At 39.2% G+C, this 25283-nt stretch overlaps 1 protein-coding gene across 2 annotated transcripts in view; it reads left to right on the top strand.

The window, feature by feature from the left end:
* Window positions 1-20472, top strand: part of fbxw4 (F-box and WD repeat domain containing 4) — a 36059-nt gene extending 15587 nt beyond the window's left edge. For both annotated transcript variants that reach the window (XM_022684716.2, XM_022684715.2), the window contains 4 exons: window positions 5635-5700; window positions 14533-14673; window positions 18094-18235; window positions 19601-20472. In XM_022684716.2, the coding sequence (XP_022540437.2) occupies window positions 5635-5700; window positions 14533-14673; window positions 18094-18235; window positions 19601-19735 (484 nt within the window). In that variant the 3' untranslated portion in view covers window positions 19736-20472. The remainder of the gene's footprint in view (window positions 1-5634; window positions 5701-14532; window positions 14674-18093; window positions 18236-19600) is intronic.
* The last annotated feature ends 4811 nt before the right edge of the window (window positions 20473-25283 follow it).

The following is a 25283-nucleotide window of genomic DNA, read 5'->3' as shown; positions in this document are numbered from 1 at the left end:
TTTATACAAAATCATGATTACAATCAACATCTGTTTGAAATCACGTTTTTTTTTTTTTTTTATCTTATTACATTTTAAACCTTGTCTTTCAAATATCATATTATAAATGACATCATAATTAATATAAGCATATTTTAGCTAAACATTAGAAGATCTTACATGTTTCTCAGGGTTCCTCCAGGTCCTTAAAAAGGGTTATAATGTCTTAAATTAAAATCTGGGTAATTAAGGTCTTAAATTGTGTATAAAATTTTCAGACTGTGTTTAATACCAGTGGGAAAGCACATGCTAACTTTAGCATACCAGTGTTAGCATAGAGTTATCTATCTATATTACTGGAGAAAGAACTAAGGTTAGCGGAGAGCTAGTTAACATTAGCAGAGAGCTAGCTAACATACTAACATTAGCAGTGAGTTATCTAGCCACATTACTGGGGAGAGAACTAAGGTTCGCAGAGGGCTAGCTAACATAGTAACGTTAGCGGTGAGTTAGCTACATTACTAGGGAGAAAACAAAGGTTAGTGGCGGGCTAGCTAACATAATAACATTAGCGGTGAGTTAGCTACATTACTAGGGAGAAAACTATGGTTAGCAGAGGGCTAGCTAACATAATAACGTTAGCAGAGAGTTAGCTACATTATTGGGGAGAAAACTAAGGTTAGCGGAGGGCTAGCTAACATAGTAACGTTAGCGGTGAGTTAGCTACATTAGCGGGGAGAGAACTAAGGTTTTAGTTCAAATTATTTTCTACCAAAGAAAATATGACTAAACTTTTGGGTCCTAAATTATATTTATTGTGGTCTAAAAAAGGTCTTAAAAAGCATTATATTTGACTTTTAAACTAGTGTAAGTGTTCATTTATTTGTCAGGGTCACAGTGGTCTGTATCGCAGTGTTTTGCAGTGGTCTTGACCCGATTTGTGCGGTTGGTTGTGTTGGTTTGGCCCTAACAATCTTGTTACTGTTGGAGTTCTTCTCCCAGCAGGGGCTGAATTAAAGTTTGTGTGACCCCGGCACTAATTTCATGCTACACAGTACCTCGAATAATGATGTCAGCTGATTAGGTTACCAAAATGGTTGTGTTGGCAGTGAACCCCCGACATGTTCTAATGATCCTGAGGCGCACTGTGTTTTTTGGGTTAGAAGAGTGGTTAGAGTTGGATGGGGGGGGTTGTGGGGGGGGGGGTGTCGCTTGGAGGGGCTAGCAGGGGAAAGGGGGAAGTGTCGGGAAGCTGCGCTTACTCTTCGATTTGAGGTGGGGTGGGTGTAAGGTCGAGAGAAGGGTGGGGGCACGTTAGGCGAGAGAGAGGCTTTGACCTTTTACAGCTATAATATCACTGGGACTCCCTTTCAGATCAATCAGAACTTGTCTGGAGGACAAAAAATTATTTAATTGTGGTGTTCTGTTTTTCTCTCGTTTTCTCTCTTTCTCTCTCTTTCTCTCACTCGCTTTCTCCCTTGTGTTTTTTTTTTCACAATCAGACTCAGTGAGGGATGAGTAATTGAAGTAATAGAGAGTAATAAGGGCTGGGAAGAGAGAGCTTGGCTTTGCCCCTATTGTATCTTGTGTCACACTGGTTCAGAGGTCAGGCAGCCTGCATATTCTATTAGGACACACGGCCTTCATTGGGGCAAATGAGTTTACCCAACAGTAATTAAAATGCCAGCACTGGCCCAGCAAGCTGAATATGGTTGATGGGCCACCGCTAACCGGGTTGACAGCTGCCATGGCTGTCTTTGCCAATACGCTTGGGCCCTCAATGAAGAAACTAACTGAAACCATCAGAGGGAGGAACGCCGGTTCCCTCTCTTCTGCTCGCCGGCTTTCACTTGATTCTCTTGTTAATGGTGCTCATATGATGTGTTTTTAGATTAGCACAGATTTCAGAAGAAGTTTGATGTTTTAATCTGCTGGACTTTTCTCCATATCCTCTCTTTTAGATAATGCTTTACAACTTTGCTATTAAAGGTCATTTCCTTTCATTGGTCAAATCTATAGTACATCAGGTCCTGAACTTCAGGCCTGCAATACATTCCACAAATGGTAAAGCATTTAACACAGTGTAAAGAAGCTGCCATTCCTTCTTACAACACTTTAAACATGTTTTGGTACAGGGGATACCAAGCAATGAAGTGTTATAATTTTACCTTTTGCGTACAAATACACTCCCCTCCAAAAGCATTGGAACAGTGAGGCTGGTCCCTTCATATCTGCTGTAGACTGAAAACATTTGGGTTTGACATTAAAAATTGAATATGAGACAAAAGATCAACATTTCAGTTTTTATTTTCATGTATTTACATCTAGATCTGATACAGCACCTTCTGCCTGAACCCACCCAATTACCAGTAAATTAAAGTGAATAAGACTTGATATTTAGTTGCAAATCCTTCTCTTGAAGTAACTGCATCAAGTCTGTGACCCTTTGACACCACTAACCTTCTGTATTCTTCTTCTGTGATGCCTTTATGGGCATTGTGTTTTTGGTTATTATCATGCTGCATGGTGAAGGATCTCCCAATCAGTTTGGTTTCATCTTTCTTTAGATTCACAGAGAAAACATTTCTGTAGACATCTGAGCTCATTGTACATCAATGAAGATTAATGAGCCCTGCAAGATTAATCCATGCAAGCCCAATTCATGACACTACCTCCACTGTTTTACAGTGAGCTGGCATGTTTGAAATCATGAGAAGATCCATTCTTTCTCCAAACTTTAGCTTTTCCATGACATTGGTAAATGTTAATCTTGGTCTCATCGGTTCATAATCAGTTCAGAGGCTTGTCTCTTTACATTTTGGAAAAGTACAACCTGGCCTTCCTATTATTCTTGCTTATTAGTGGTTTTCATCATTATCTTTTGTTTATGAATTCTCAGTGAACAATAGATTGTGATACCTTCACTACCTTTTCTTTGGTCTACCTGTTCATCACCTGTTGTTTAGTACATCAGTGATGACTTTCTTCTGTAGCCCATTCTAAACAGTTGTTCTGGCAGTGGACTATGTTTGTGCAATGGTTCTGATTGATTTTTCCAGCTTCACAGTTGCTTGTTGTTTGCATGTTGGTTACTCCTCTAACTATAAATGCACAGGCAAAACCCAAATCTGGAATGCTGTTTACTGTTTGAATAATTAATGCATAAGGACACACCTGGTCAACAAAACACACCTTACAGTCACAGAACAATGGGTGGGTTCAGACAGAAGGTGCTATCTACCTAACGGTGTATCAGATCCAGATGTAAATACCTGTAAATTAAAGCTGAAATGTGGATCTTTTGATCTTATTAATATTTTAATGTCAAATCCAAATGTTTTAAGTCTACAGCAGAAAAAATGTGATTGACCTCACTGGTCCAGCACTTCTGGAAGGCACTGCAGGTATTTAGGGTATGCAACAGTATGAGGCAGGTCAGTGCAGTTCAGTCTGCAGTCATGCTATTTAATATTTAGTATTTACTATGTGATTATGCATTCTCTACTTGAAAAATACATAGACATCTTTGAAGAAAGTGAAATATGTTGGTCAATGTACTTTTTTGTGGCTAAATGCTGCAAATTAAAGCGGTTTACTGATGCTGACTATTGGGCTTGTTGGTCTTTTGCTCACAGACATTGAAAACTGCTGGAAAATGTTCTTGATTGGGAGCCGTCGTTCCTCACTGCACTTTATAGCCCTCGTCTTATTGTGACCCCAGTGTGAAAGGTGCCGTCAAAACCCTGAACGCCTCCTCATTCAGTTCTCGCTGACCGTGATGTAGGGTCACTGTCTCTCTCTCTGTTTTTGTGCTTGGGGTTTGGAGCTGGACCCCAGGCGCTACAGAGCTTATTCACACAGGCTGGCTGTTAATTTGAGGCCACACTGGTATTCCATTGTGGAGCCTGATTCTTTGGTGTGGGGGCGGAGAGCCCACTGCTCGGGAGTTCTCTGGAGGTATGAAAGTATGTTCGAGAGAAAGAGAGGCTCTAAGAAGCTTTGTGATTTATTGTAGGCAGTGTGGTTTTATGTGACTTCAACAATCTCGATACATTAGCTTTAGGTTTTGGTCAAATTGATATTAGGCTTACGTGTAGTTTTGGCTTGCATAGACCAGAAAATTCGCACACACACATATATACACACACACAGACTGTTCTTTGTCTTCATTTGGTCGGCAATAAGACTAAGAAGCCAATTGGGATATGGGGGGGGAAGAACCCATCCCAGCAGGACGTTGTAGTAGGAATACCTGTGCGCTAAAGCCACCACATTCCAGTGTGCTCAGTAGTGTGGGAGTCCCATTGTGCAGCTCACCTCCACACACAATGCAGGGAGTGGTGGAGGCCTGGAGCCTCGCCTGCCAATCCCAGCTGTCCAGGAGGCCCTAATCCCTAACTATCAGGCAGGTCAAAACCATGGTGCACACACATGCACTTACACACATACACACACACACAGACACACAGACACACACCCTCCTACCATACACCTCCTTACCTGTTCCAGCTAATTTTAACCTGTCATCCAAATCAAAGGGGGCACCAAAGTGTTTTTGTTTCTCTTACTTAGCCACCCCCCAGCATCGCAAGGAAAGAATCTTTGAACAAAGTCGACTGTCTTAACTTACCGCTAACCTTCTCGTACTCTGTTCACATTTCTAAAAGTTACGTTTATTTTCTTTTCGTTTGTGTGACTGGTCCCAGTATAGAAATTTCAATAATTAACTATTGTAAAATAAACAATAACAATGCTTGTGCTGGTGTTCGTTTTTAAATTGTTTTATACGGCTCTGGAAATTTATTGCACCAGGAGTGGCATAAATTATCCAAAAGCAGTGTGTAAGACTAGTGGAGGAGAACATGCCAAGATGCATGAAAACTGTGATAAAAAAACAGGGTTATTCCACCAAATATTGATTTCTGAACTTTATGAATATGAACTTGTTTCGTTACATTATCTTTTTTGTTATTACAGCCATTTCTCATTTTCTGCAAATAAATCCATATTTTTCTTTGGAATTTGGTAGAAATGTTGTCCGCATTTTTTAGAATAAAACAACGATGTTCATTTTACCCAAACATATACCTATATAAGTAGCAAAATCAGAGAAACTGATTTAGAAACTGAAATGGTCTCTTAATTTTTTCAAGAGCTGTATGTTGATTATTTCCAGTGTGTTCTAAAGTGTTCTAAAGAAAAAAATATCTGTTGCAGTTTGGTGTTTTTTTTCTTTGTTTTGTTTTGTTTTTTGGCGCTTTGTATTGTAAGAGTTATATAACTTCTGATGAAGTCTTGACACAAAAGAAAATAAATATCACAACATATATTGCAGAAGAATATTGCAATGTAATTTTTTTCTATTATCGTGCATCCTCAAGTTTAATTACAAAATACCAGAAATTGTAAAATTGTTGGTCAATCGTTTAAAAATAAGGAAATTATATATATTATATTTATTATGTTATATTATATATATTATATTATGATGATGTTTATTCTGGTAATTATGAGAAACCTTATTTTTGTCTATTGGTGAATTTCCATTATTGTTTGTAATTGTAAGGATACCTGGTGTCTATGAGTCTATGAGTGTCTGTGAGTCTTGAAAGTAGTGGCTCATTTATTAATCTTGTTAAATGTTTGTCTCAACAGCACTTTTGTGACTGGAACTGCGTGCTGTGAAGACTTTGATCCTCTTCGAATATGGGATACAGAGAGGTAACTTCTCAACTTTATAACTTCATATCTGTTACTTTTACAATGCTCATATAGCATCATACCTGTCAGATAAATTTATATGTGCAACTTTACAAGAAAAGTTTTTTTTTTCATAAATATATGAATGGAGACAATGTAAAGAACCGCCGCCATAGTTACGTTATATCAAATAGTAAAAACATCTTGAACACAATTCACTTGTCCTCCCAGCTATACTATAAAAACCATTTAAAAAGATTTAAAACCCAGTATAATTGACTGACAAGTGCCTTTAAGTCTCCAGATCATTTGCTATTTGTAAAGTTAATTGATCCCGCACAAGCTAAAGCAGAAAAATATCATAATGATAGTTGTTGTTCATTATCCCCTGAGCTCGCTTACCGTGCTTTTTTTGAGAAGTTCAAAGCTGGCTTCAGAATTCCCATCATGAAAGGCCTGGCTTAAACCTGATACAACCTGACTGGTTTCTGTAATTCCCCTGCTTTACCTACAGAAGTCAGCCTGCTTACACATTGTCAGTCTAGGGAAAGGAAAATTAAGTAGGAAAAAGAAAAAAATGGTGGGTTCCGGCACCAAATGACAAGGAAATTCGAGAAGCGAGAGATTACTAGGAAGGAGGAGGTGCAATTCAGCATGCATATCCCTGGGAATCGCATATTACAAAGGAGGAGGAGAGATAGAAAATTTCACCAAGAATTAGGTGAGCGAAGGACAGGGCCTGAGTTTTGATCTGTGAAGCGTGGATAGCTGGTGTCAGGCTGATGGACATTAGCTGGGTAGCTGGTCTACAGGCATGTTTTACTGGGACTGCACATTGCTGACGTGGTCCTGTCACACAGGAGACCAAGTGTGGTTGGTTCTAGACAGAGGGCTGTGACTCTATTTACATATGAACAACAGAGTTATTTTAAGGGATCTTTTCGTACTTTCAATGTGTGTTTTGATCTCAGTAACACTTCATGACCTGTTTCATTATGTGTATTATATTCTTTATATGCATGTATTCTCTTTCTCCTCATCTTTGTGCTGCTGCTCTGGGTTTAGATGTGTCTTGCCATAATGTGTTCCCGTCTGGTAATCAGGTGCACCTTGTGAGCACAAAGCCACCACTCACAAGGGGGTCGAGAAAACAACCGTGAGTGGAGGGTGGGTAGAATGGGGGCTGTATGTGTGTCTGTGTGAGTGTCTGTGTCTGCGTCCGTGTTTTTGTGGCTGCCTTTTTAAACATTTCCCAGACAGACCACCAGCATAATCCTCAGACAGCCACTACCAACATGAAAAAACACATTAGCACGGCTACAGTTGCGCTGATAAAGGCAAGACGTCAGAGCAGGGATCACAAACAATATTACAGCCTGTTGGTCACAACACAGACGGGGTGATGATTGTTGTCGAAACATCACATCAGATGTTTTTAACTTGGTATTATTATAATATTTTGTATCTCAGCGCTTAATTTAAGTTCTTTGTTTGCAACAGAACATACTAGGCTAACAATGAAAATGCATCCAGGGCATTTATTTATTTTGTGCAATTTGACTAACTTTTTAATCTATGAAACAACACACATTTCACAGCGTTAGATGTAGCTGCAGTTTTATCTTAAATATTAAACACATGTTCATTAGCCTTTTAGTACATTATTAAACCAAGTAAATAAAGGTTTGGCTGGTTCTGTGCATTTACTCTAATTGGGTGACTGTACACTGAAATTTCATACGTAATATAGGGCTGCAACTAATGATTATTTTGGTTGTAGACTACTCTAATGATTATTTTTTGGATTAGTCGATTAGTCAATGATGTCCTCCATCTCTAAAAACAATAGAAACAGCTTAACATGAGGCTTAGTTGTTGTTTAAACTTGTAAAGTACTGATATTTAGTGGTTAAATGTGTAATCTGTTATGTTTGGGCACTTTTGGAGACACAGACTCCAGAAGTTGAGTGTAAACTATGTGAGTGAGCCATTTACCCATCACTCATTGCACTTCTGTCCCCAGCACTTTGTATAATGCAGTACTGTTAAAATTAAGGATTAGTCGACAATGAAATTTGTAGTCGACAAATTTAAATAATCAACATTGTCGATTATATCAACTAATCGTTGCATCCCTAATGTAATGGGATATAGACTACAATCTTGTCCCATGGAAGCTAAGGAACACTGCAGTTACCTGTGGGATATGTGTATGGGGCCTCCCGCATTGAATGTGGATGTGACTGGATGTGTAGGGATGCACAGAATATTTGGAAATCAAAAATATGTGCCAGCCAAAATGTAAAAAAAAAAAAAAAAACACAGCACTTTCAGCGTTCAACCTAATAACCAAAAAAAACAGGGCTTAGATTATTGAAGCCATACGGCAGTGATTCTTCTAATGTTATGATTTTTTTCAGCAGTGGCTGCAGGCCCAAACTTCACACTCGGTATTCAGCCTTCCTTTAAATGTTTCATTGTGTTCAGTTTCTGTTTCAGCCTCAAGTTTTAATATTAGTGTATATGCCAAAAATCCATTGTTTGTTTTTACAGACAGTTCTAGCTAGAAGCTGCTGGTCAATATCATTATCACCCACTGCACTGCCCACTGTGGGTGATAATGCCTTCTTTGACACATTCCCAATACATACGTGACATTGTTGTTCGAGATGTGTGAAATGCCTTCAGAACTTTAGAAATCAAAAGTCTCATCTATCAGGCACCCACCCAGGCACCTATGTCACCTCATTCTCATGTCGCCATACCATGACCATAAAAACAGATGTGGGCATTTTCAAGCCATACCCTGAGGCAAAACCTTATTATTAGTTTACACACTGCTATCCCATGACTTTTGGCATGTCTGTGTATATTTCCAGTGTATTCTCATACAGGTCTTGGCTGATTGACTGCATGTGCAGTAAATAATAAATCATGTTAATGGTGTCAAGCCTTGCTTTATCACACACTTTCTGTCACGTCTCCATGCTGTTAGTAAGACAGTTATAGACTGGGCAGAGCTAAAGCAAAATGTTTTTCCAGCAAATGAGTTTCGTTCCCTCCTAAAACACTTGTGGCATAGCAAAAATGAGTGTGATCGCTCCCCACAGAAGATCTGCTCAGATACATCCCTCAAATTAAATGTCGCCACACTCTTAAACGCCCCTGTATAATTCTGACACGGCTGTCCTAAATTTAGTCACATTGGTGACGAAAAAACCCGGGTCATTCCAGAGGCTTTCCTAAATATGGTACTGCATGCATTTTTGCAGTACAAACAAGTAGCTTAGGCCTTATCAGGAGAGTAAACAACTAAACACACTGACTGTGCATTTTTTAAGTCGGCTATCTCATGCGACATAGGCCGGTGAGTACGCACTCCCTATTAAAATGTAAGCGTTCCACACAGCTGTGCGTTGTGAGGGTGTGATTACAACACTTGGCGCTCTTGTATTCCTGTCTTTTGTTTATCTGCTTACCTCAATGGCCACTTTGCGGATGAAGACAAGTGCCCCTGACATTTTTCTAACGTGCGCACAAAAGATGGGGGCACCTTTTTGAACAGTGCGTGTTGACTGGAAAGGGGGATGATACAGGAGACATGTACAGGCCAAGATCACTCGCACCCTCATGCCTGAACAGCGCAGCTGACCAGCTGGTGGGAAAACAGACTGAAGAGGTATGACAGAAGGAGTGAGCAACAGAGAGGGTGTCTGTGAGAGAGATGAAGATGATCCTGCTGTCAGTTAGAAAAGACTGTGCTTTCTTTTCTCCATCCTGTGAGCAAAATAAAAAAGACAAAACTAATGATTAGCTTACAAACAAACACATGGTGATACATCTGTCTCCACTAAATGTAATGACCTAGGTATCAGACAATAATATTGAATTATGTTGCGTTGCATTAGGGCTCCACGTTACTGGAAAAAAATATATATACCATATTTTTTGCACTGTAGGGCGCACTATCAACAAACATCTATGGTCTGGTCTATTTTCATACATAAGGTACACCGGATTATAAGGCACATTTTAAGAGACACAATAAGGAACTTCTAAAACAGTAAGTCACGCCGCTGGGTTGTGGTGGAGTAAACAAAACTGTAATAAAAGAAGACTTTCTTTTAAAGTCAAACGAGCGTTGGATGTTAATCTACTCAGATTTCTGTCCTGAAAACTGTTTATTTGGGTGAGTAAAGCACTTCCATTTATTTACACTAAGCTTAGATTCTCGAATTTCTCCAGCACTAAGGATGGAGTATTAGTAGCTAACCGTTAGCAGGTAATGCTAATGCCGCTCCAGCAGTGCTAGTCGGGATTAGAAGCAGGCTACAGGCCAATAATACTTACCCTTGAACAGGAAACTAGCTGTTAGCAGGTAATGCTAATGCTACTCCAGCCCTGGTGCTGGAGACCTAAACTATAACTTCTGTGTAATGCTGCACTTTAGCAGAGTGGCTTTACTGCTCCTTACAACCTGACCGGCAAAATTCATACATAAGATGCACTGGATTATAAGGAGCACTAACAAATTTTGGAAAAATTAAAGGATTTTAAGTGCGCCTTATAGAGTGAAAAATACGGTACTATACAATATCTGATTGTTCTGTGATGTACAGTATTTTGAAATTAATAATGTCCTCTGTGTATTCAAAGTTTCAGGGTTTATATTTGTCATGGAAAATGACATTGAATGTGAATGTGAGTTATTAGCAAAAAAAGTATTCAAATTAAATTAAAATGTAACATTGCACATCTTTTATTTGACTTTGTGCACATTGCATTAACAATGCTGAAAAAATATATTGTGCAGCCCTAGTTTTAATCATGGGCAAAAAGCGCCCATCAAAGCATTATAGTCTTTGTATATTTTTGAGCAGCGCTTTTTTGAATATGGTAAAAAAATACAGATGTCCTCTATGATCTATGATTTCACGGTGATATATTTGATTGGAAATCTTCCTTTCTTTTTGTTCTTGTTCTGTCTTGCTCATCTGTATGGCCCAGAGACCTGTGATCACTCAGAGTCCCACACAAGTGGTGCTTTAAAGGCACCCCTAACTTTTCATGAGGCCCTCGGTCATGGATAAACAGAGAGAAAAGCCATCAAAGAAACGCACAATTGCACTGAAATTCCTCACATTCTTCCCTGAAAGAGAGGGTTAAATGTCTGGATCTGGCAGGAGCTGTGTTTTACAAATTGCAATCTCATTGTTTTTTAAGAGAACGCGTGTGACATTTAAAAGTCTCCATTGTCCTGCCCCCTGACATTCCATGCTGGGCTTTCTTTTTTTTTTCTTTCTTTCGTCTTGGCTGGCGGTTATTTCAACTCCTGGCTAAATTGGCTGACGAGCAGGCGGCGCAATGCAATTTCTGTTTGTTTTAGGCGCTGAAAACCCCAGCAGGACTCTTTATGTACCTGTCTCACATCCTTTCAGGGTGCTGACTGTTTCCCATAGCTTCCCTGTGCCAGTTTACCCTCTATACTTAACCTTACAAGAGCGTCAGTGCAAAATGACCTTTTCTGTGCTTCCAATACCCAAAGAAATGTCCTCAGCCTCTCCCCTTTTCAGAATCCATCAATTCATTAAAGGTCCCTTTCAGAAGGTGTGTGTGTGTGGCCCCAAATGGCCAAAGAGAAAGTATGGACTGTTGAAGAGGCCAGCCCCCCCATTTTCCTTCATGGCCCTGAGACCATAACTCACAACTAATCACTAACACATGTCATTCTTTATAGTGCTGAATTAGTATTTAACAGCCCTTGTACAATATCAGAACATAAAAGCAGATGGACTGCCTGTCACATTGTTTTATTAAGACTGTTCTGGAACTGTTAGGAGAAGATATAGAAACAAAAAGAAGCATAACATTAAATCAGCAAATGTATACAGCTGAAAGTATATCGGTTCTTGTCATACATAACAAAAATATAGACAAGTTTAGCAGTTTTACTGCTTTGCAGCTCTGGCTCACATGTATCCAGGGGTCAAAGAGGATTAGGGGGAGGTCAGCAGTCTCTGAGGAGTGCTTTAAAAAGAGCCTAGAATATAAAGCTTTTTTCCCCTCTTAGTTTGTCTCACTGCATTTGCTGGTAATTTTGTCTGTGTGATCTCTTTAGCAGGTTGCACATCTCAAATGCCCCTAACTTGTCTGCGTGTGACCTTTTAACTCCCCCACAAGTCTGGACATTAGACGTGTCCCCCAGCAAGCGGCACAAAGCAGTCAAATAAGACATGATAAAGCCCTAATCCTCTCTGCTCTTTGGTTATGCTTGTTCAGAAGAGCTGCAAGGTCTTTGGCTTTCCTGTGGATGTCTTCTGTGTGTGTTACTCTATCCTGGGTATTGGAAAAAAGTAAATATATTCTCATTGTGCCAACAGATAGTTACAACTATAGATTCAATTCTATTTTCTATAGATTTTAATTGTTGATTGTGTTTTTTTTTTGAGAGTTTGTAGGCAAGAGAGAGATTGTACTACATGGTGCATGTTGTAAAAAAGTGTGGCCTGATTTATGATTAATGAAATGGTATTGTGATATTTTACTCACCATATTTCTCTAGAAATCAGAAATACAACTAGGTCTGGACAATATGGCTGAAATTTATATCATAATCTTTTTATTAATCTCTGTCAATAAAATAAAATTATTATGTTAATAATGTTAATAATGCTAAAAGCCACAGAAGTAAACTCCCAATAATACTCACAATTTGTAGTTTGTACCTGCAAACTACTGAAGAACTCTTGCCAGTTCATGTAATTCACCCTGTAATGAACGTCACTCACGAATTGATTCTGTAAATAATGTATATTGAAATATTGGAAATGTGTTTTTCAAAATAATATTAGTTACCGTGATACTGAGTTATTGTTCTGCCCTAGTTCCAAAATGTAAAATTAATATATTCGACAGCCCTAATCTCTCTCTGATATAGATGTCATGGAAAATGTATGGTTTAATTTGCTTTATGTGACTTTGTTCGTCCTGCAATGTGACCGTTGTGTTTGTGCACATCTCAATGACGATACTAAAGAAATGTATCATGCAGCTCTATTATCTTGTATAATTGAGTCAGTTTCAATTCGTAACAAGACAAGCTTCCACCACAAGCCTACTGGTGTTTGTCACTGTTATGTAGTAGAAAGGAGTATGTGTTTGACCTAAATGTGACATTCTGTACAAACCAAAGCCGCTGTTTCATAATCTAAAGCTCTTTTTTTTTTAGTCAAATTCTCAAATTCTCTTCCCTGTCATCATCATCACAGAGCTAGCAGAGCAGTTCACCTGCCATTTGCAGAGCTCTCGGAGCTTTCCCGACATACTTTGTGACGCTGTCAGATCAGATGCTGGGCTGGCTGTGAAAGAACAAGGCTGGCCGCCATGCAGATGCAGCAATTTGAAAGATTATATGGTTATCCTCCATCCTGTAATCTTCATAGGTCCTCCCAAGGAAAAAAATGGCACACATAAAACCTGTGACCTAACAATTTAAGAATCCTGGTGTTTGCTCCTCTGCATGGAACAGTGCTATTACTGGCTTTAAAATCAGAGCACAGATGTGAGGACTTCTTTTACGATGCTTGTTTTTCTCGCTTCACGCTTTGACATTTGCAGAGGGCCAGGCAGACACCGGATGCGCCGTATTGACCCGAGTTTACACATTTTCTTTAGGCAGTTCATAAAACTGTGCAAAATGTGAATTGCTGCAATTGCTCCAAGGAGTGCGTGTTGTTTTCTTTGGACGTGGGATGACCGGTTCTGTTGTTTGGTCTGTGTCTCCTCTACCTCCAGTGCTAGGTACCTAATAATCTGCTGGTTTAGCTGTGAGGGGTAAAAGATTCTTGGGGTGTTGGGTTCTTGCTTAACACAGACACCCATGGGCCGAAGGGGCAGTTTATGTTTAGGCCCACTGGGGCTTTGCCTTTAGTTCTGGAGGCCTATCTTTTAAAGAGCCTGTGTCTAATAAGACCCCCCTTGTCCCCACAGAGCGAAGGTTGGGGATTACCAGTCTGCCCCTGGCGAACAAGCTCGCAGGAGACCCCAAACGTGGGGGGCGGTCGCTATGGCCATTGGGATCCTCTAAATAGTTGCTAGGGACCAGGTATCAAAGGTCCACAAGTCGCACACAGTCACGGTCATGGAGGGAATTAAACGGCAACAATGAAATTGTTATTCTACAATAATCTGGCTTCGGCAGCGTGGGCTGGGGGCGAGGAGGGCGCAGCAGGCCTGTTCAGCCTGTGATCATAGGAGCGTGGTGCTAACACAGGCACCCCCCTTCTCCTCCTCCTCCTCCTCCTACACCACCAAGACCCCCCCCCCCCCCCACCCTCTCTATCTCTCTTTCTCCTCTTCGGTCCCTCTCTTCTCTCTCTCCCCTCCTTTTTCTCTCCCATACACATCTAAGAATAGAGCCTAGCGCCACTCCTAATCTGCTTTCTCAGGCCATTCAGCTAGGTGTTTACTTTTTCCCTCCATCTCCTAGGACTTAATTTATCCTTTGTGTGCTCTATGGATGTTGGAAATATGGGAATATAGTGGGATTTAGAGGTAATGAGAGATTAACCGGCCAAATGAAGGCATTGGGACTGAAATGACAACTGATGAATTGGTCCACACTAATGTGTTAACTGAGACATAAGACCTTGAGACAACCTTTAGGAGTGAATCCAATGTGTTAAACAAACGCAGGTGTAAAGCAACATCCCTTGTAACAGCTTGTTTTGGAGATGGAGTCCACTTTGAAGCCTCTCCTTGTAATTTTTGATGCCTTTGCTTTCTTTCATGGTGTTTGGAAAGTGGTATAGTCTGTAACTTCTCGTGCTTTTTCTTCTCCTCCCTCTCTCCCAGGTGTCACCTGGTGTCTTGTCTCGGCTCCGGGTTCCGCAGAGGTGCAGGTGTGTTGGATATTGTGTATGAGTCGCCCTTCCAGCTCCTCACCTGTGGATATGACACCTTTATCCGCTACTGGGATCTGCGTGTCTGCTCTAGGTACGTGCAGTGGGAGTGTAGTAAAGAAGGAAAAAAATATATTCCGTACAGTTTCCAGTGTCATATCTGTCTCCGATATCTGTAACATAGGGCTAATTATCAAGTGCAGTAGAAGTACATAAAAACACAAAGACTATAGATGGAATAATCAGGACTGCAGTAAAATCAGTCGATTGCAAATACCAATTGAGGGTGGGGCAGGATGTCACATTAGCTTTTACCATCAAATTTGGCAATGCATCATTGGGCCAGACTTCTGCAATGTTCTGCATTTCCTCTGAAGAGCAAGATGAACTGTACTTTTTGAAATCCATCACATTTAAAACACTGTCAAACTCCATACACCAGCTGAAAGAGTCTATGAATTCCGTATTCCAACTGCACTGTGGAGCTCAAAGTGGAAACACAGCTGTAAAGGCTGCTTATCTAGCTCTAAATTCTCAATCAATTTGGATGCAATTGCTTCAGTTTTCCAACTGTTGCTGATGTACCTTTAGCCGTGGTTAAATGTGGACCTCACTACTCTGGAGAGTGGTATCCAGTTAGCAGTGTTAAAAGTATTCACTTCCTGTCCTTCATGTGGTAAGTTCATAAAAAAAACGAAACAAAATTACAGAAGTTTAAAGTTTCATCCATCGATTAAACAAGCAACAACAGCAACCTGTGCTTGAGATATCCCAAACATGCGTAGTTGCTGGAACTGTAAGCTCAAAACTAGTTTGATCAGCTCTCGGAATAAGGTAATTCGAGTAATATCATCTGATTGCATGTTTTGGCTTCCAATCGGCCAATACAAATACATAATTAGTCGGTTTTGCAACCATTATGGAAGCAGACTCAGAACATACTTATAATAGACATCAGTAGGTGCAGTATGTTGTGAGGTCACTAGTTTTGCTCTTTTTTTTTTTAAGTGCTGGAAATGTATTGTCTTTGGTAATAAACCGTATGATACAGGTGTAGCAGATAATAGAGGTTATAGTTGCAAATTTTAGCAGATTTAATAAATAGCAAAGGATAACAATGAAAGCTGCTATACTTGTTTATATCTGTTTTAGACCGCTGGCTGTATCGCATTATTAGTGGGCCTTAAACAGCAATAATACTCCATGACCGCATCACAGGTTAAATCGGACTTAGCGCATGCAGTGCTCAGTGCTGTCAGAAAAAAGCTAGGCTTGTTGGGAGAGAGTAATAAAGTTAGTTTGTGGGTCTCTCTCTGAGAGCTTGCGAGGAAGATTAGTGTTCTCAGTTAATCTAATAAGCCCTCCTGTGCATAGAGCACCATTTAGACAAAAAAGGAGCCAGGCCTGAGTCTCCTCTTGGCTCTGTGGACACAATTGTTCCAGTGGGTGACTGAAAGGGACCCCCTCTTTGAGAGGGACTCTCGCTGTAGGACTCTGACCCACCCAAGCCTGCACCAGTCGGTGGCCATATTGATGTGGCGCTGTGCATCTCCAGGGCAACGGGGTGAGCTGTGGGGATCAGTGGGCTGCTTGTGAGGCAGACTGGGCCCCTTGTCAGGCTTTGGAGGGATGGGGGGGGGTGGACCCTCACAATCGCATATGGGCAGTCAAGTAACACAAATCAGAGGTGATTGAAAGAGGGCCCTGGAGAGTTTGGGGAGGGGCAAATGTCCCCTCTTAAGATATCAATAATTCACAGTGTGACCAGTCAGGGGCCAATATGTGGTCAGTCCTGACTCAGAGTGGGTTGTCATCTCATCAGTCTAAAGAGGGTAGTTAAAAACATACTCTGTGTTAATTGTTTGTGACAGGTGTGAGTGTGAAACGAACAATGACAACATATTGTTTTATTGTCTCAAATTGTTAGGTTTTCTTGACTCGTTCTATTATTAGAACTGCTAAGAACTGTTCTAATTGTCCACACTGCACACTACGGCTGTGTGTTGCCAAGAACCTGCCCATACAATATATGTCTTTCTATTGGCAAGAATTATGATTAAATAAATTGCAATATATTGAGATACTGTAAACAAGACCATATATTGTGAATGTTTCAATGAAATGTTTGGGGGAAAAATGATAAGTAGTAAGAGTAAAAGCAGAGGTTACATTTTATCCAATCATAAAAGTTTAATCTAACTACAGAGCACAACAATGCTATCTAGTGCTACCTAGTGGACAGGGTTTAAACACAACATCAAATGAACCACTGTCTTGTAACATGTAACGTGGGATAAACTGCACAGGTGTATATGTTCTGTTTTTTTTTTTTTTTTGAAAAATATTTTAAAAAATTACGTGGTATATTAAAAAAACACCCTTGTATGCAGGAAATAAATATTATTTTTTAGACTGTCAGAACTATTCAATCTGAAGATACGCTCCATTTAAACATACTACAAAATGTACGTCTGTCTGACCCCAATCATTACATGTAAACTTTTAAATAAATAAAAACTCTGTATAGTATTACAAAGCTTAATTTCATGATACTTCACTTTATTTTTTAAGAATCTTATACCCCTGGTGAATACTAGCTTTTTCTATTCATTTCTGCAGCTTTGCAGGTGTCAGTTTTTTTTTCTTTATTCAAAACTTGGAAACACTTTACAAGAAGAGTACGTGAATTAACATTACATATGACAGAATGTCTCAACTAATTATTGAGACATTAATTATTTAACCATTTAACAATGTTCATCACTGTCGTAGGTACTGTTAATTCTTGTGAAGTGTAACCAAAAAAAATGGTAAAATCAGCTTGTGTCAAGAAAGAAAGCTGAAAATTTATAAGTTTTTAATTCTTTCCTGAAGGCAATTGCTGAAAGTGAGCTCATATAAGCAGCTAAAGCTATTTCTTTAAACCCAACCAGTAGGTGGTTGGGAGGTCAGAATCTGAATTGATCGCTAAGAGTATGTGTGTGTCCACATGCATGGTGCACACACACCCCACCGAGTGTTAGTCCAGACATCTCTGCATGCTCCTGCTGCCCTGATGTCTGCCGCACACCCCAGTCACAATCCCTCCCCATGATTTATTCATTACCGCCATTAATGGAGAATTGATCTCTATTGGCCTAGTGCTCACGCAGATATTTCCCCTAACCTTCCCACCTCTATTCTCAGCCTGCATTAAAACAGGAGAGCCCCTTTCCGTAAACAAGGTTTCATCCTTGACAATTCAAATAAGATACTTGTCTTTAAGCTGCCACAGAGAAGCAGCCACAGTGGCTTTGGCCCTGAGCTTAGGAACTGGCCAAGTGTGAGATGGACTGTGCTGAACGGATGAATGCAGTTCCAGCCTCTGGTTTGCTCACTCACTGCAGATTGTTGACTTAAAAAACAAAAAAAGGAAAAAAAAAAACGTTAGGGATTTTTGATTGCAGAGCTGTTTAGATAAACTCAACAAGTGTGCATATTTGCATATTAAACTAATTTACTTCTTTCTTTACAGCAAGTGCGTGATGGAGTGGGAGGAACCCCATGACAGTGCACTTTACTGTATCAAGACTGATAAGAATCACATGATTGCCAGTGGCTCCTCCTATTATGGAGTGGTGCGCCTGTGGGACAAAAGGCAAACTCGCTGTTTGCAGGTAAAAGCATGTATATACATAGCCAATATTATATTGAATATTATATATTATGACCATCTCCTTGATTTTATACTCACTGTATATTTTACCATCTGTACTTACTATATAGGAGCATGTATGAAAGTATGTTTTTATAGTTACAGTACATATAACACTGTTTTTCAATGGTTAGGACCCTAAAGAATGACCACAAAGCAGGTATTATGTGGGTGGTGGGACACAGCAGTGATGCTGAAGTTTTTAAACACTGTGTACAGTCATATTCCACTGTATTAGACAATCCTCCTACTAATCATCTCCATATTTGTTGATGTCACTACATAGATAGAAGCTCATCTGTTGCCTGACAGTTTATGTTGGTCATCTTTAAGTCATCCACGGTTCCTGCAGGTTCTTAAAAAGTCTTAAAATGTCTTAAATTAAAATCACGTTAATTAGGGTCTTAAATTTATTGTAAATTTGCTGTAGGTATTACATTTTCAGACGGTGCGTTTAATGCCGGTGGGAAAACACATGTTAACTTTAGCGGTGAGTTAGCTAATGTTACAGGAAAAAGACCTAATGGAGAGCTAGCTAACGTTAGCGGTCAGCTAGCTAACATACTAACGTTAGCAGCAAGTTATCTAGCTACATCCCTGTGGAGAGAACTAAGGCTAGCGGAGAGCTAGCTAACATTAGCAGTGAGCTAGCAAACATACTAACGTTAGCAGCGAGTTATCTAGCTACACTACTGCGGAGAGAACTAAGGTTAGCAGAGAAATACCTAACATAGTAACATTAGCAGTGAGCTAGCTCCCATGCTAGCATAATAACATTAGCAGCGAGTTAGCTACGTTATCGGGGAGAGAACTAAGGTTAGCAGAGAGCTAGCCAACATAGTAACGTTAGCAGGGAGTTAGATATGTTACCAGGGAGAGAACTAAGGTTAGCGGTGAGCTAGATAACATAGTAATGTTAACAGCAGGTTAGCAAGTTTTGATTTTCAATACAACAAATTATTTTCTACCAAAGAAAATACGACTACATTTTTGGGTCTTAAATTTTTTGGGTCTTAAATATTTATCCATCTGAGAAAGACTGACCACACAAAATAACTCCTGCTTTGTGGTGGTCTATCCTGTGGGGTCCTGACCCTTGAAGAACAGGGAGAAAAGGGGTTAACAAAGTGTGTAGAGAAACAAATGGACCACAGACTGTAATTGTACAACTACAAAGTGTTCCTATAAGGTCAGATGAGCAGATCAAATGGACAGTAAGTGTAGATACAAGGAGGCGATCATATTATTCTGGAATAAGTTTTTTATTTGTGTAATGATATGTTCTACTGAAACTGACTTTTTCCACATCTCTCTGTGACTGTTCCAGATGTTCCAGCTCACCTCCACCACCAGCAGCCCGGTGTATAGCTTGTGCTTCAACACCACACACCTGTATGCTGCCCTGTCCTCAGCCCTGTGTTCACTGGACTTTAGAACTTCGGGGTTCAGGCCCAGAAGATAGAGCAGCACAACTTCTACACAAAGACACAGGTCCTCTCAAAGTGCACCTTGGGTTTCAAGCCCACATTAAACAAATCCAACATATCCTTTTAGCTCTAACAGCAGTTCTTTTGGCCTTTGACCTTCAGAGATTTCAACTAGACACTTCTGAAACACCATCAGAAATATCTGTGTCTCTCATGGCCTTGCATTGGCAGGGCAGATAGTGGCAGATAGTTGTCATTTCTCCAGCTATCTGTGTCACTGGCTACTGAGAGGGAGCGGTGGGAGCAGGGTTCACGACCTTCTGTGGCCTGAGTCTTAACGGACTTAACACATTGCCAGTGACCTGTGGGACTTCTAAAACAAACACTGCTCTGAGCTGCCAGAATGTCCTGTGGGGATTTATGCTGAAACATATACAGTATAATAACATGCTATTTTTTTCTATTGTGTTGGAAATGTATATTTTTCAACAGTGGGTCAGTTAGATGAGGTTTGGCCTGGCTTCGTGGTTCCTGAGTCCTGAGTTTTTCACAGTTCTTTATGACATTGTGAAGCAGCATTTTTTGTTGCAGCTTTTTTTCTGGATGGATGCCACCTGGGATTTGATTGCATCATTTGACAAATAAAGATCTTAGACTATATACATAGTAAAAACCCAGGGTTTCTAACTTGTAGCTCTTTAACCACTGATGTCTCATGACAAGGATGTTGTTGAAAATGATCAATAAAAAATATTGATTTAAAAAAAAAAAATGTCTGCACACCAACCAAAACACCACCGCGTCTAAACTCAGAAAAGCCTGCAGTGTAATACAATTTAGATTTTTTGAAAAAATATAATGACAAATGATCTTGTACTGGTTTAATAAGATCATTGTGTGAGCGTTTATGTTGGTCTATTCATCATGAGATTTTACAGAGAACAGCTGCCAGATTCGTATTATGTGAAGAAGGAAAAAAAATGTTTTGGGTATTAAATTAATTTGATAGTATCAAACAAATGACTTTTGTTTTTACCTGCGAGTAGACAGACTACAGACAAAACAAATACATACCATGAATAATATAAAATAAATTATTAAAAAATGCAAATATTTAAAACATGCTATTTATTTAATTTACTTCAACTTCTTGTCTGGTCAACTACATTGATCTTTGATTTTACTAAATTGAAAACCTCTTAAATATAATCAAAAGGAAGATGGATAATCACAAGCCATCAAACCAAGCTGAACTACTTGAATTTTTGCACCAGGAATGACATAAAATAATCAAAAAACAGTGTGCAAGACTGGTGGAGGAGAACATGTAAAGATGCATGAAAACTGTGATTAAAAACCAGGGTTATTTCAAGAAATATTTGATTTCTGAACTCCTAAAACTTTATGAAACTTTATGATTCTTTTCTCACTATTTGAGGTCCAAAGCTCTGCATCATTCTACTCAAACATATGCCTATAAATAGCACAATCAGAGAAACTGATTCAGAAACTGAAGTGGTCTCTTAATTTTTATCAGAGCTGTATATATAAGCATTTATCACTTTGTATTGTTGTCATTCCTTCTCACAACACTTAAAGATGCTTATAAAACCAAGGATTCCAAGCAGTCAAGTGTTTCAGGTCAAATTGTGTCCCATTTGTGGGACAGATCAGGACTGCAGGCAGGACAGTTCAGTACCAAATCCAGGTGGGCGATATGGCCCTAAGATAATATCATGATATTCCATGTTTTTTTGTTGCAAAAACAATACAATTGGTGATATGACAAAACATAAAAAAAACATTGACTTTTTACAAGATTACATTACTGCAACAAGTAAAAATTTAATTGTATTATTGCATACGATATGATATGGCACACCCCTAACTGAGATATAAAAATATACAAGAATTTACATCAGAATGTAACAGAAATCAATGATCTAGAAAGTATTATACTAAAAATGCACTCCAAAAATCTACACATATAAAAGATTAAAGTAAAATAAGTGATACTAGACAGATATAATATATGTCTAGTAAATATATAATGGGAAATGAGAACAGCTTGAATTTTCCTTTTGCTGAAAACAGCAAAAAAGTAGTACCATGATGTTATAAAAAGGGGTGGGTGATATGGAACGATATTTCAGGGTATAATATTGTTCACGATATTTAAAAGAAATTACAATATTATTGCATACAATACAATATGGCACATCTCTAGCACCCCTACCCTATTCGTCCACAGCCATGCCTTTGTAATGTGTGCAGCATGTGGTTTTGGATTGTCTTGTTTAAAATCCATGGCTGTCACTGAAAAAGATGCAGTCTTGAATGCAGCTTGTGTTGATCCAAGATCTCAGTGTACTTCTCTGCATTAATGATACCATCACAAAAGTGTACTGACACATCCCTATACAATTGTGTTTTAATTTATTGCTGATAACAGTCAGGATGGTCCTTTACCAGGAGCACACAGCATCCATTTCCTCCATAAAAAGATCAGATATACTGATTATCAAACAACAACAATACATGTTTCCACTGTGTGATGATCCAACCTAGATACCTCCGAGCTCAGAGAAGAGGATGTCTCTGCTTCTAGACAGGGTTAACATAGGGTTTCTGTTTTAAGTGGCATTTGTAAATGTAATTCTCTATTTTAATGTGTGACAAATGTTTAAGAAGTAATTGGAATGCGGGTGCATTTACAAGGGAAAAAAGAAGCTAACCAGACAAAACAAAAGTTTGTGGTTGTACTGCTACCAAATATTTTAAGCAAGTTAATGGAACATATGAAGATATGTAGCTATATATTGAGTTCTAAAGTCTACAATATCTAGTTCACACATCAGAACATTTGAAGACCCCTGCTTTAAGTTTTGTTGAAAGAAAAGTATTCTTGCATTCTTGGATGGAAGGTGTGGGCTTAATGACAGTGGGTGGCCATGAGATTCATGGTGGTCATGATGTTGGAGCACAGACATGTGCCGGAGGGTAAGGAGGAGAGAGAGAGAGGGGTAAGCAGGAGTGGGCCGTCTGTTCTTGCTGTGCTCTAAATGTACCGTTTTACAGCACAGAAGTATCTGACCAGTGAGTGAGGAAGGGCCTGCACTGACACGGCTAATCCATAGGCCACCCCAAAACAAATGTCTCGTCGCTCTGATGTTAAAGCCCCCTGGATTTGACTCTGACAGAGGAAAGGTGTTGCCCCTTAACACTCTAGTCATGTTTCTTTTCTCTTACAGGGTTATGCGGAAAACCTCAACCATAGAGAAACATAATGACTACAAAAACACAGGGTTTGAAAGCTGTGCAGTTTGACATATTTCAAATCTCGTGTCATGGAAAAATCCAGTGGAAAATCTACATAGCTCATGACGTGGTGACACAAAAATCTATATCGTTGCTCTCCAATGAAAAACATGTATCTCAAAAACAGCAACTTTACATTAAAGGGGTAAAACCTTCTTAAGTTACGATAGAAGTCAGTGTAAAAATAATAGATTCCAGGTAATTTTAGACAGTTTCTGTTGGTCCATTCATTAAGAATTTTGCTAAAAATGTTGTGTGTTCAAGTTATTGAACAAATATTGAGATACTTGTTTTTCATTGGTCGGCATTGTGTTAATGTGTATACAATGTATAATGTAGCTGTATTTCCATGTTTTTCTTTTGCACATAAAGAAACAGTCTTGGACTACACAGCATTTTCAATAGAGGTTTTCCATTAAAGGGAAAATCATTTCCAGGCAGAGTTGTATATTATATTTTAATACATTAATACAGTTTTATCCTTCTCTTTTAAATTTTCATTTTGCATTTTTGGAGATGCAAAGTTTTTTACATGACGTTAGCAATCAGTTCTTTTGATTTGGAGTATTGTAATAAAACAATACATTATTCATAATTGAAGCATCATAAAGCATCATGTTTTTACCCTATAATTGGAATGAATCACTGTTTACACTATCATTTTAATACCTTTAACATCTACTCAAAAAGCTGGATAGTGGCTTCGCGGAACAGGAAGACGCTGAGTGCTGGGAATCTCAAGGAGGGGTGGGCAATTTATGGGCGGTGATGGAATAAATTAGATCACATTCAATGTGGGACAATCCATTAGCTGATTTTGCCATTGGGGATAAAATGAATGCCTATACCTCCGTGCAGAGATTGTACAGTCATGCAGGAAATATGGCCCCTTGGGACCTAAAACAGTGGTCAGCTAAATAAATAATAATTCTCTGCTTTTGGGCTGAAATGGAAATGGGCACTAAAGCACATGTACGATGACGGATTTTACTGCAGTTTATATTATATGTGTAAATTAGCCAGCCACAGTAATATACAGTCATTGACAAAAAAAAAATAATAATACTGCAGTTAGGAGGACATTAAATGTGTGAATGTAATGATAATATATGTAAGTGATTATAATACTAGAGCAAATGAAACATGCCACCTCTAGCATGGACACAAGATGAGATACTGTTGGGCATGAAGGCATACAGGTTCTGAACGGCATCCTGTGCCACATTTGTTCACAGATGTTGCAGCTTCCCCTGTAGATCATGCACAATCATATGTTGCAAAACTGGCATCCCAGCTGGTCCCATTTTAGAAAATAACCAACTGGATTTTCTAAGTTTAAAAATGCACCCTCCTTAAAGAATATCTACTGGGCAAAATGTCTTTAAGTGCAAGGTAGAGACATGTCTAGCAGATGAAGGACCTCTCACCAAGAGGTACACTACCCAAAAGTAGCCTCTGATAGCGAAGGAAGCAAGACTTCCCTTAAAGCTGATGTCCTTAAGTTTTGGGATTTAGGGCCCTCTCTGGTGAGAGTGGGTAATTGCACCGAGCATGCGGAAAAATGTATGTGTGATGTAAAAACGTAAAGACGCATGACTTGGTCAGAAGAACTCCCACAAAAAGCGACCCGACACCCCAGTTTTTAGAATAAATATATTAGGCTTAGCAGGGATGGTCATTTCAGCACACTGGTACCATTAAACACAATATTTTGTCCCTTCTTCACTCAGATATGCTTCTGCTTTCAGTTAAGAAACAAAATAATACAAACTGTCACTTTAAAAAGACTTCTATTCCGGGTGTTACTTATTTATTTATTTATTTGTTTATTTATCTATTTATTTATTTTATTTTATTTATTTATTTATTTATTTGTCAATGAGTGCATATTAAATTGGTGACAATTCTACAGATCTGAAGAGCAAGTTGCACCTCGACATCACACATCACAAGTCATTCTGTTTCACCACCTCTCTTTATTGCTTCTTTTTTGTCAGTCAGTCTTTCTCGCTTTCCCTCCTCTCTCACCTTTTCATGTTCTCCTTTCTTTCCACAGTACTCCTCAACCACAACTGCCCTTCTGACCTTTCCACTTTTCTTTCCTGTCTTGTCCCACCTGTCTCATCTGACCTTTGTGGTTAAAAACCTCCCATATAAGTGCTGCTGAATCAGCCTTTTGTTCGAGATAAAACGAAGCTGGTGGCAATGGGCCACTTTACCTACAGTATATCTCACACAAATGGCACCTAAAGCAATCACTTTCAG

Source organism: Astyanax mexicanus, chromosome 7 (assembly GCF_023375975.1).
Source record: "Astyanax mexicanus isolate ESR-SI-001 chromosome 7, AstMex3_surface, whole genome shotgun sequence".
Classification (NCBI taxonomy): domain Eukaryota; kingdom Metazoa; phylum Chordata; class Actinopteri; order Characiformes; family Acestrorhamphidae; genus Astyanax; species Astyanax mexicanus.
This window is presented reverse-complemented; position numbering and strand designations above follow the sequence as displayed.